Source organism: Schistocerca gregaria, chromosome 1 (genome assembly GCF_023897955.1).
Source record: "Schistocerca gregaria isolate iqSchGreg1 chromosome 1, iqSchGreg1.2, whole genome shotgun sequence".
Lineage (NCBI taxonomy): Eukaryota > Metazoa > Arthropoda > Insecta > Orthoptera > Acrididae > Schistocerca > Schistocerca gregaria.
The window spans coordinates 972,455,194-972,468,370 of NC_064920.1; the positions used below are offsets into that span (position 1 = coordinate 972,455,194).

Sequence of the window (13,177 nt, forward strand, 5' to 3'; positions counted from 1 at the left end):
AAGGGAAGCAGTGGTTGGGAAGGGAGTGAGACAGGGTTGTAGTCTATCCACGATTTTTTCGATCTGTATATTGAGCAAGCAGTAAAAGAAACAAAAGAAAAATTCGGAGTAGGTATTAAAATCCATGGAGAAGAAATAAAAACTTTGAGGTTCGCCGATGACATTGTAATTCTGTCAGAGACAGCAAAGGACTTGGAAGAGCAGTTGAACGGAGTGGACAGTGTCTTCAAAGGAGGGTATAAGATGAACATCAACAAAAGCAAAACGAGGATAATGGAATGTAGTCGAATTAAGTCGGGTGATTCTGAGGGAATTAGATTAGGAAATGAGACATTTAAAGTAGTGAAGGAGTTTTGCTATTTGGGGAGCAAAATAACTGATGATGGTCGAAGTAGAGAGGATATAAAATGTAGACTGGCAATGGCAAGGAAAGCGTTTCTTAAGAAGAGAAATTTGTTAACATCGAGTATTGATTTAAGTGTCAGGAAGTCGTTTCTGCAAGTATTTGTATGGAGTGTAGCCATGTATGGAAGTGAAACGTGGACGATAAATAGCTTAGACAAGAGGAGAATAGAAGCTTTCAAAATGTGGTGCTACAGAAGTATGCTGAAGATTAGATGGATAGATCACATAACTAATGAGAAGGTATTGAATAGAATTGGGGAGAAGAGGTGTTTGTGGCACAACTTGACAAGAAGACGGGACCGGTTGGTAGGACATGTTCTGAGACATCGGGGGATCACCAATTTAGTATTGGAGGGCAGCATGGAGGGTAAAAATTGTAGAGGGAGACCAAGAGATGAATACACTAAGCAGATTCAGAAGAATGTAGGTTGCAGTAGGTACTGGGAGAAGAAGCAGCTTGCACAGGATAGAGTAGCATGGAGAGCTGCATCAAACCAGTCTCAGGACTGAAGACCACAACAACAACAACAACAACAGCAACAACAACAACAACAACAATAGTTGTGAAAATCAATGGAAAAGGGGAGGAGATTATTAATGAGATGGAAAAGCCAACACGAGACAAACAAAGAACTTAAGGGCTAAGTAAATGAAATCAAAGGTATGTGATAGAAAATGTAATATAGACACCTGGCAGAGCTATGAGAAGCCTGTGTTGTACCGTGTTACATTTGGAAATCGAATGTGTGTTACAGAAGTCCAGATCTTTCATATATTTTAATTTGATAAGTGAAAGCTTTAAAAAGATAAGGTACTACATTGCAGCCTTGTTACCAATTGTATCTTCTCAGTTAATCTGCTCTTAGTGAATATCTAATGTAGCACTTACACTATTATCGTTTGCTTTTTGAATTGTTAAAAAGAGTAATGGAATTCTCACTTTCTTTGCTATTGCCTTTTGCAAATTTATACCATCAAATAGCTTTTCTACAACAAAAAATTGCTTCTCTCACTTTCTTTGCTATTGCCTTTTGCAAATTTATACCATCAAATAGCTTTTCTACAACAAAAAATTGCTTCTGATACATATCCAGCATTGAAACATATTTAGCAATGATTTCTGTAATCCATATGGATAGAAGCATTATTAGAGCCCTCACTAAATACCTTTTTATGATCATGGAATCCTGATCTTCCATACTATTGTGCTACCAGTCACGAGTCCTCAGTTCCCATCAAAACTGAATTTGAATCAGTTTTGTCACTTTTTGTCTCTGTGAGTGTGCAGCATGATTATGTAAGTTATTATCAGAGAGGAGTCCAGCAAACTAAGAAAAATTGATATTTGTGTGGTGAAAAGAAAACAATAGAGACAACTTATTATCAAAAAGAGGAAGGAAAAGAGGGGATAAACTGCAGTTAGGAAATCGTATTTTGCATACTGTTTCACAGTAGTTGTTGATAGTGAAGTAATAAACAGTTAAGGCTCACCTTATATTGATAAAAATAAAGTAAAACTTTCATTATTACCTTTAGAGAGTTTTTTTTGCTTTAAAACTTGATTCACCTTGTACAAAATATAGTTTTTTTTCACCATGTATAATGTTTATGTATTGAAATGTGCCACTTCGAAATCCTTTACGATTTATATAATTGCTTAGGCTTTCGTGGCCAGAGTCAGACGAGATAAAAGTTTTCTGGGTATGGTACCGCATCATAATGTATAAAACTACTACTGCTGGAGAAAAACCAACATTTTGGCCACAGTTGCAGTGGCCTTCTTCTGGGTCTAATGGTGCGTTCTAGCTGTGCAGTGTCCTTCATATTTTGTTGTTGCTGTTCACAGCACATGCCATTATGTCATAATTTTAAAAAGGTAGTTAGTTTTATTAGTCTCTTGGGTGCAAGCAATCAAAGCCCAACAGACCGCACTGTCGGCACGAGCACTACCGGTGAGTAACAGCTGCCGCGCGGCCGACATCCAGCAGTTGGTAAACAGCAGCCAACTTCTCATTCGACAGTGACCACCAATCATGGCACATAACATAAGAGCCAATAGACAACAGAGGTTACTTTCTCCCTCCACCGCAATAACCTGTTAAAATTAAGTTCCCTCTCCTCCTTCCATAAGTGACCAATGAAACTACCTACCTTTTTAAAATTATGACGTAATGGCATGCACAGTGAACAGTAACAACAAAGTATAAAGGACACTGCATAGCTAGAAGGCACCATTAGACCAGAAGAAGGGCACTGCAACCGTGGCCGAAACGTCGGTTTTTCTCCAGCAGCAGCAGCAGTAATTTTATACATTATGACGTGGTACCATACCCAGAAAACTTTTATGTTGTCTTTACGATTTCTTTGCACTCTGAAGCATAATATGCAACTTTGTGAAGTGTTGTTGCCAACAAAGAAGAACGGTTCCTTGTTTTAGTGTTGCCTTATCAAGTGATGTAGACTTACTGAATGATTCTTGTGTCAGAACAGCAAAAGTGGCAGCCTGAAGAGGAATGCCAGTTTTGCTATGCATCATGTTCTATTTTTTGGTTAATGTCAATGAAAAATCATTATCACATTCCACACCTGTAAAGGCATGCTGTTGTCACAGTGTTGTAGTGCCATTTCTACTGCAACTGTTGTCAAAGTAGTATTTTAAGGGAATGGCGACTACCACACATGTATCGCTGACATGGATTACATGCCAACATTTAAGTTTAACTGACACAGCTCCCATCTACATGACTTTTCTGCTCTGGTGCGGCCAATTTTACTGTTGAGCAAATATGGCTCTGTCCAAAGCCCTTAGGGTCAAATAAGTCTAGTCAAACGTAAGGTATACAAATTTCTATGTGACAGAGAGAATTAGAGAATTCCAGGGGAGATGAAATCCCCCCCCCCCCCCCCCCCCCTCACCATCACACCAGTCCTTTCTCCTCACCATGTTAGATGAACTTTTGGTAGAGAACCCCAAAATATTCATTGCTTGTGCAGGCAATTTTGCCGACTTTATCTGTGGGGAGCAGACAATCCATTTGTGCTTTTCACTTAAGTTAAAGCTAGCATGTAGAACTAACCAATAAATGACTGTTCATGCAGATTAAATTGGGGGGGGGGGGGGGCACACCCTGCTTGCCCTTTTTTATATCCGAATTTGTTATAAGTTTAAAGGCAGTCCTTTCGTAGCATAGACTAACATTTTAAATGTTACTTATAAGCATTTGTTTGCATCTAAAAGAAGCATGATGTTAGCATACAAACTTGTTTTATACTGTTGAACTCAAATGTGATGTAGGTATGAAATTGACAGGGTCTTTTCTGTGATTTGTTGTAGAATTATAGTTAATTTTCATTTTCTTTTTACAGGGTATCTGGCGTGTGTATGTCTTTTGAAAAGATCAGATCCACTTACAGTATTACTAGTCAATACAATACTACGTGATATCAGTAGCAAAAATGTGCTGTGTATTTCTATGGCCTTGACTGCTGCATGCTCTCTAATTCCAACAGACCAAGCCTCTGTATTTCTTCCTTTAGCAGTAGAAAAACTAAAACACTCAAATGTAAGTGTTGGATCACGTGTTTTGGAATAATGTCACACATGATTACGTATTGTGTAATGTTTAATTAACATTGTCTCTGTGCTTCAGGAATTTGTTCGTGGGAAAGCAGTAATAGCGTTGCACCACTTTTTTCGTACAAGTCCTGAACAGTGTACCAAGTACATTGAACAAGTACAGGAATTGCTTGGAGATAAGGATCCAGGTGTAGTGGCTTTGGCAATGCAAATTTTGTTGGATGTAGCAAAGGTACTTGGCAATGTAAAGCTTTTAACTAGCATATAAAATTTTAAGTCAGAAATTGTTTGGTAGATGACATTAGTTTAGTAAATGCATGTACAACAGGATGTGCTACTATCAACTTTTGGGATTGCAAAAGTTAACAAAGTTGTCAATCAAAAAAACTGTAATAGTTAGGTATAGGTACAACATGACCAGTAGAGTGAACACAGCTTTATTCCACGGAAGCATCAAAGATTTGAAATAACAGTATTTGAGTAACATTCCAATGGGACCAATTACATACACAGTGTGCTGTAGGAATACACACAGAGAACTGAGGCCGGGCGCAGCTCTGCTAGCCTTAAATAATAGACATGGGGCCCAAATCAGGTTCTGAGGGTGATATCTCTCTCTCTCTCTCTCTCTCTCTCTCTCTCTCTCTCTCTCTCTCTCTCTCTCTCTCACACACACACACACACACACACACACACACACACACACACACAAAACAAGTCTGAGCTGCCCTCTGTGGACAACATAGCACTGCTGCATGTGTGGCCTTCTGAATGTACATTCATTCCTCCTCTCTTACGGATATCACAGATTCTTGAGACAACCATTTTGTCCATCTCATTCGTTGGACTCTGGCTGAGGTGGCGTGCTGCTGCAGTGAGAGCATACAGTCTGAGATTCTTTGGGATCAGACACATCTATGCCCATTTTCTGTGTCAAAGTATACGGCAACACCAGTGATGCCGGGGCTACTTCCATATCAATCTCAGGCATCGGTTCTGGTGGTGCCGCTCTCAGTGCTGATGATACTGGTATCAGTGGCTGCTGAGGAACAGATGATGGACCCCTGACAGTGGTGTCTGAAGTAACAGAGGAACTGCAGTTTCAGCCACTGAGGATGGATGCCCTCGCCTGCTTGGGAGTGGAGAACCAGTAGCAGCAGGTGATGTGAGGCTCGGAGGCTATGGTGTGACATAAGGGGGCACCTGGCCAACCACATGAAGACTAAGCTTATCATGGTGCCTTGAGCAGAGGCCATTCTCAATGCGAATGTCGCAGAGATGCTGCCCCCTGGCATCTGACGATGACAGTTGGAATCCATGTAGGGCAACATCCAAAACTGCGCACCTAGACAACCACAACCGGCCAGAAGAGGCGTGGCGGCTGCACAAATTGATGTCTAGGTGGAGGGGTGCAGGAGGTGTAGCAGTGTCCTCAGCTGGTGCTCGTGGAGTAGCTCTGCCAGGCTCTTCTGCCGAAATGCAAGAAATGGTACAAGAAGAGAAACCGATTTAAGGCAACGTAAGATGAAAAGCTGACAACATGCTTTTTAATCTGAGTTTTAAATGTTCCCACTATGCATTCTGCCTGACCATTAGATGTAGATGGAATTGCAGAGCGAGTATGCAACGAATGCAATGGGAATTGCAAAATGCTGAAAACTCTTGCGATGAAAATTGGGGACCACTATCAGAAAAAAAAGTTGTGGGAAAGCCATTGACTGAAAAAAAAATTGGACAAAGCTGTGATGGTGGCACTTGTGGGTGTGGAAACACAATGAATGACACATGGAAAATGAGAATATGTGTCAACGACTAACAGGAAATGAGCATTGAGAAGGGGTCAGACAGATCCACATGTATAGGGTCCCACGCATGCGACGGTGTTGGCCAAGGAGATGAAGATGCCCAGGAAACTGCTTGGTACATTGCACACTGTGAATAGGAGACAACCAGGCGGATAATGTTATTGTCCAAGACAGGCCAAAACACATGTTGATGGGCCAATGCTTTTGTGTGTGATACACCCAAATGTACATACTGGGTATGTATTCATTATAGACTGTGTGTTCATGGATACTTTAAAATTGCCGCAGAGGCGTAACCAGCCCAACAGTTTCTTTACTAGAACTAGGGTTGATATACCATTAACTTGAAGCAATAGGCAAAATAATGTCGGATTCCATGAGGCGACCTAATTCATCTTTCACTTTGTCCTTGAGTGCCACTGGGACCAGATGGAGATGCAAAAAAATGAGGCCTAGCAGAAGGGTTCATGGTAATGCATGCTCAAAAATTGTTGGCATGTCCCAATCATGAGAAGAAAGAGGAAAACTCAGAACATAATGCATCTAACTGTGTAAATGACACTTGTTCAGTCGGTAAATTCACCTCATCTGAAATGGTAAAAATCATCAGAAATGGTAAAACCAAACAAGTTAAAAGCATCTAATCCAAAAACATTCTCTGTACATGTGTTATCTACAATAAGAAATGTAAGTGACCAGGCAGCTGACTTGTAGGTGGCAGGGACAGGGAATTGGCTGAGAATAGGAATACTCTGTTTATTGTTACTTACTAATTTTCATGACGTACGGAGAGGTGGAGGGGAACCCAAGTCCGTATACGTTTGTGAGTTTAACAAGATTGTTGCAGCTCCTGTATCCACATGCTCATGCAGAACCTTACGCAAAACAGTAACATCAATGAAAAGCTTGTTTGTCTCTACAGAAATAGCTAACAAAATGTTTACATCCATATCCACATCAGAATCATTGTGCTGGATTTTCCCATTACAAACAGAAGCAGTGTGACCTTTTCTGTTGCAATTATGGCAAGTAGCCCAGTGTTTTGGGTAGTCTGGGCATTCATGGTTTATCAAACAATGTGGGCAGGATGGGAGAGTGGAATGTGTGTTTCACTGTTTACTGGCATGTTTACTTTGTTAGTGCAGCTGCTGCTGAGAGCAAGGCTGGCCACCTTAACACTGATAGGGTGTGGACTGCTGTGGCTGTGTCTTCACCCTGCAAACTGTCTGAAGCTTGGTGTGGAGGAGAGGTTTAGATTGCTAATACCTCACACCATGACTGAATTTGGCTACGCATAGCTTATGACACCTCGAATGGCTGTGAAATGGCTAAAATCTCTGAGAGGGATTGATTTTCACACTGGAGGGCACACACTTGCACCTCATGATCCTGAACAAAACAATTGGTAGCATCTTTCAAGAGCTGATCAGCATATGGCTCTTTATGCACATCGGGCACAAAATGACGACAACAACTTGGAGTCGAACCGCCCATGTTCGGTAGGATTTATGTGGTTAATTCCTACAGCAGTAAAACTCAACCCGGGCTACAGGTTGATTCCTACAGCAGTAAAACTCAACCCAGGGTACAATAACATGGGTGCACTTAGAGTAGTATTTTGAAAGAAGTTCACACATTTGGTCAAACATTAAAGAAGATAAATCCTGCAAAGGGGCGAGTTGGCACAGGACTTGTTACATTCTTGGCGATATCCAAGAAAGGAACAAGGTACAATGTAAAATAGCAACAGGAACACCACGAGCTGGAAAGTTTTGTTGCAGACATTTCTCGTATGCTTCCCATTCCTCAATGGACTCATTGTACACAGTAAAGGGAGGTGGATAAACTATGGGAGCCGCAGAGGGCAAAACAGCAGTGACACAGACTGAGGAACATGCTGATTGGACAAAAGAGAAGCCAATAATTGAAGTATGCGAGTTTCATTGTCCAGCACCTGTCATTGGTGGTGCAACTCCGTGGTGAATGATTCTTGCTGTTCGACCGACCAACGTAAAATGTCCTCTTTGGCATCATCAGCCATCGTGAGAATAAATGGAGTACCAACCAGAGTCGAAACTTGTGTGGAGAACAGGGCCACATCAACACAAATTGTGTTAATTGTTTGTAAATACAATATGACCAGTAGACTGAACGCAACTTTATTCCATGGAAGCATTATCAACTTGAACACAGTACTTGAGTAACATTCCGCAGGAACCAGTTATGTACACAGTGAGCTGTAGCAATACAATCAGAGAAATGAGGGCGAGTGTAGCTTGGCTAGCTTTAAATAAACTGGGGCCCGTTACAGGCTCTGGTGGTGATATATATATATATCACACACACACACACACACACACACACACACACACACACACACACACACACACACACTAGTTTGAGGTGCCCTCTGCGTATGACATAGCACTGCCACACGCATGGCCTTTTGAAAGTGCACACACTTGTCACTGCAAAAAACTTGCTGTTTTTTTTAAATGTTGAGAGGATCACAGAAATGACGACATAATTACTAATATGTGTAACTATGAGTCACATGTAGTTCATTCAGAAATATTTGATCATCGTGGACAACAAATCAGCTTTTGCAGAAGTAATGACACAGTATCAGAACCAAAACAAACAACCAAACAAATTAGGATCATCAGTGAACAAAATATCAACATCTTTAGACCAATGTCAAGTAAGTAAACCTGGAATGAAACCCTACAGGTCTAAAGTGTAAAGTTCCTCTGAAAGGGCACGGCCGCCTTCCTTCCCCATCCTTCCCTACTCCAATGAGACCGATGAGCTCGCTGTCTGGTCTCCTTCTCCAAACAACCAACCAACCAACCCAGAGTGTAAATGAAAAATGTGATGCATTTATTTCAACAATTAAGTACCATTTTAATGTAGCATTTCCCAAAGTAAATAGACAAGAAAGACAGCAAGATTAAAAACAGTGGATTACCAGTGAAATACTAGAACAGCGAAGGAAGCTTCAGGATGTGAGACAGATGGGCGAAGCTGAAAACTATAAAATGTTAAAAATGAAGTATAGAAAAACAATAAGAGAAGCCAAAGCAAGAGCAGTTGACACCACCATAACGAACTCAAAAAACAAGGCAAAGGCAGCTTGGAATGCAATCAATGCTGAAAGAAAGGAAAAATATGGGTCAAACAAAGAAGAAGGTATTAGGTCAATTAAAATAGACAACACAGTGGTCACAGATGGTATGGAAATAGCAAACATACTGAATAATGACTATATCAGTGTAGTAGAAAACTTGAAATCGGAAAGAAATAATCAAAAACAGAAGGGCACAATAAGGTACCAAAAAGATCATGCAGTACTATGTTCTTAAGACCAGACACGGAAGATGAATTGCGGAAAACTATGCAGAAACTGAAGTCGAAGAAATCAACTGGTGATGATGAAATATCAAATCGTGTAATAAAGCTGGTAACTGAGGAGATAATAACACCACTGCTGAACAAAGTAAACTGTTCTTTCAGAGATGCAATTTTTCCAGAAGAACTGAAGATAACAAAGGTAGTGCCAGTGTACAAGAAAGGGTATAAGGATGATCCCAACAACTACAGACCAGTTTCACTGATATCAGGTTTCTCAAAAATCCAGAAATGCTTATGTATACCAGATTAGTTAACTATTTGGAGAAACATAACATTTTCATACCCTCACAACATGGTTTCAGAAAGGGTAAATCTACAGAATCAGCAATTGCCAGTCTAACAGAATACATTTTACAGTCCTTAGATGAGAAAAAGGTTGTCTCTGCAATGTTTCTGGATCTTTCAAAGGCATTTGACACCATTGACCATGAAACGCTGATACAAAAATTAAGCAACTATGGCATTCGAGGGCAACCAAGTGAATGGATAAAATCATACTTGTACAACCGCAAGCAGTATGTATCATTAGGAAACTCATACCAATCAGAAGCCAAACCCATCAAATATGGAGTGTCGCAGGGTTCGGTAATGGGGCCATTGTTATTTAATGTGTTTGTTAATGATATAGATGTTGAGGAGGAAGAAAAGAAAATATTGTATGCTGATGACATGACAGTACTAAATAGGTACCAAAAAATGGAACAGCTTGAGAGAAGAGCATACATATCTGCAAATGTCACAGCTCAATGGCTGTTGGAAAATGAACTGGTTATAAATCTAAAAACGACTATGTATGCGGTGTTTAAAAACAAGGAAATGGCTTTAGACATGGATTTAGAAGTTGATGGAACAAGGCTGGAAGAAGTAAAATCTGCTATATTCTTAGTTATTTTTGTGGATAATGAACTGAAATGGAAAAAAAAAACATACTAATAATGTCTGTAAGAAACTGAGCTCTGTTATATTCTTAACGATGCAGCTATCACAGTATTCAGACAAGAACCTTCTGTGTACAGTGTATCATGGACTTTTTGAACAAAACTTACAGTATGGAGTGACTGTGTGGGGAAACTCAAACAAACAAGAGACAAAACAGGTGTTCACATTACAAAAAAAGCAATTAGGACCATTTTAAGAAGAAAGACCTCTGAAACGCACAGAAACTGTTTAAAGAATTTAGGTATATTAACTTTTTATTGTTGTATATATATATATATATATAAAACAGAAAGAAACTTCCACATGGGAAAAATATATTAAAAACAAAGATTCCAAGACTTACCAAGCGGGAAAGCGCCGGCAGACAGGCACATGAACAAAACACACAAACACACACACAGAATTACGAGCTTTCGCAACTGGCAGTTGCTTCGTCAGGAAAGAGGGAAGGAGAGGGAAAAATGAAAGGATGTGGGTTTTAAGGGAGAGGGTAAGGAGTCATTCCAATCCCGGGAGCGGAAAGACTTCCCTTAGAGGAAAAAAAGGACAGGTGTACACTCGCGCACACACACACACACACACACACACACACACACACACACACACACACATATCCATCCGCACATACACAGACACAAGCAGACATATTTAAAGGCAAAGAGTTAAGGGCAGAGATGTCAGTCGAGGCGGAAGTACAGAGGCAAAGAAGTTGTTGAAAGACAGGTGAGGTATGAGCGGCGGCAACTTGAAATTAGCGGAGGTTGAGGCCTGGCGGATATCGAGAAGAGAGGATATACTGAAGGGCGAGTTCCCATCTCCGGAGTTCGGATAGGTTGGTGTTGGTGGGAAGTATCCAGATAACTCGGACGGTGTAACACTGTGCCAAGATGTGCTGGCCGTGCATCAAGGCATGTTTAGCCACAGGGTGATCCTCATTACCAACAAACACTGTCTGCCTGTGTCCATTCATGCGAATGGACAGTTTGTTGCTGGTCATTCCCACATAGAAAGCATCACAGTGCAGGCAGGTCAGTTGGTAAATCACGTGGGTGCTTTCACATGTGGCTCTCCCTTTGATCGTGTACACCTTCCGGGTTACAGGACTGGAGTAGGTGGTGGTGGGAGGGTGCATAGGACAGGTTTTACACCGGGGGCGGTTGCAAGGGTAGGAGCCAGAGGGTAGAGGAGGTGGTTTGGGGATTTCATAGGGATGAACCAAGAGGTTACGAAGGTTAGGTGGACGGCGGAAAGACACTCTTGGTGGAGTGGGGAGGATTTCATGAAGGATGGATCTCATTTCGGGGCAGGATTTTAGGAAGTCGTATCCCTGCTGGAGAGCCACATTCAAGGTCTGATCCAGTCCCGGGAAGTATTCTGTTACAAGTGGGGCACTTTTGGGGTTCTTCTGTGAGAGGTTCTGGGTTTGAGGGGATGAGGAAGTGGCTCTGGTTATCTGCTTCTGTACCAGGTTGGGAGGGTAGTTGCGGGATGCGAAAGCTGTTTTCAGGTTGTTGGTGTAATGGTCGAGGGATTCAGGACTGGAGCAGATTAGTTTGCCACGAAGGCCTAGGCTGTAGGGAAGGGACCGTTTGATATGGAATGGGTGGCAGCTGTCATAATGGAGGTACTGTTGCTTGTTGGTGGGTTTGATGTGGACGGATGTGTGCAGCTGGCCATTGGACAGATGGAGGTCAACATCTAGGAAAGTGGCATGGGATTTGGAGTAGGACCAGGTGAATCTGATGGAACCAAAGGAGTTGAGGTTGGAGAGGAAATTCTGGAGTTGTTCTTCACTGTGAGTCCAGATCATGAAGATGTCATCAATAAATCTGTACCAAACTTTGGGTTGGCAGGCTTGGGTAACCAAGAAGGCTTCCTCTAAGCGACCCATAAATAGGTTGGCATACGAGGGGGCCATCCTGGTACCCATGGCTGTTCCCTTTAATTGTTGGTATGTCTGGCCTTCAAAAGTGAAGAAGTTGTGGGTCAGGATGAAGCTGGCTAAGGTGACGAGGAAAGAGGTTTTAGGTAGGGTGGCAGGTGATCGGCGTGAAAGGAAGTGCTCCATTGCAGCGAGGCCCTGGACGTGCGGGATATTTGTGTATAGGGAAGTGGCATCAATGGTTACCAGGATGGTTTCTGGGGGTGTGTTTGTGTGTTTTGTTCATGTGCCTGTCTGCCGGTGCTTTCCCGCTTGGTAAGTCTTGGAATCTTTGTTTTTAATATATATATAATGTAAATAAAATAGAAAGAAACTTCCACATGGGAAAAATATATTAAAAACAAAGATTCCAAGACTTACCAAGCGGGAAAGCGCCGGCAGACAGGCACAATGAACAAAACACACAAACACACACACAGAATTACTAGCTTTCGCAACCGATGGTTGCTTCTTCAGGAAGGAGAGGGAAAGACGAAAGGATGTGGGTTTTAAGGGAGAGGGTAAGGAGTCATTCCAATCCCGGGAGCGGGAAGACTTCCCTTAGGAGGAAAAAAAAGGACAGGTGTACACTCGCGCGCACACACACACACACACACACACACACACACACACACACACACACACACATATCCATCCGCACAGACACAAGCAAACATATTTAAATATGTCTGCTTGTGTCTGTGTATGTGCGGATGGATATGTGTGTGTGTGTGGTGTGTGGTGTGTGTGTGTGTGTGTGTGTGTGTGCGAGTGTACACCTGTCCTTTTTTTCCCCCTAAGGGAAGTCTTTCCGCTCCCGGGATTGGAATGACTCCTTACCCTCTCCCTTAAAACCCACATCCTTTCATCTTTCCCTCTCCTTCCTGAAGAAGCAACCATCGGTTGCGAAAGCTAGTAATTCTGTGTGTGTGTTTGTGTGTTTTGTTCATTGTGCCTGTCTGCCGGCGCTTTCCCGCTTGGTAAGTCTTGGAATCTTTGTTTTTAATATACAAAACAATAATGTACATCACAAAAGGTAGTGAGGACTGGATTACAAATGCTAGTGTACTCACCCACAATACAAGAAGGAAGAATGAAGTACGGAGCATACCCCACTGA

The 13,177-nt window shown here is 41.8% G+C and overlaps 1 protein-coding gene across 3 annotated transcripts in view; it reads left to right on the plus strand.

The window, feature by feature from the left end:
- LOC126276856 (AP-4 complex subunit epsilon-1-like) overlaps window positions 1-13,177 on the plus strand; it is a 50,776-nt gene that overhangs the window by 17,896 nt on the left and 19,703 nt on the right. For all 3 annotated transcript variants that reach the window (XM_049977310.1, XM_049977311.1, XM_049977312.1), the window contains exons 3-4: window positions 3,772-3,968; window positions 4,056-4,214. In XM_049977310.1, the coding sequence (XP_049833267.1) occupies window positions 3,772-3,968; window positions 4,056-4,214 (356 nt within the window). The remainder of the gene's footprint in view (window positions 1-3,771; window positions 3,969-4,055; window positions 4,215-13,177) is intronic.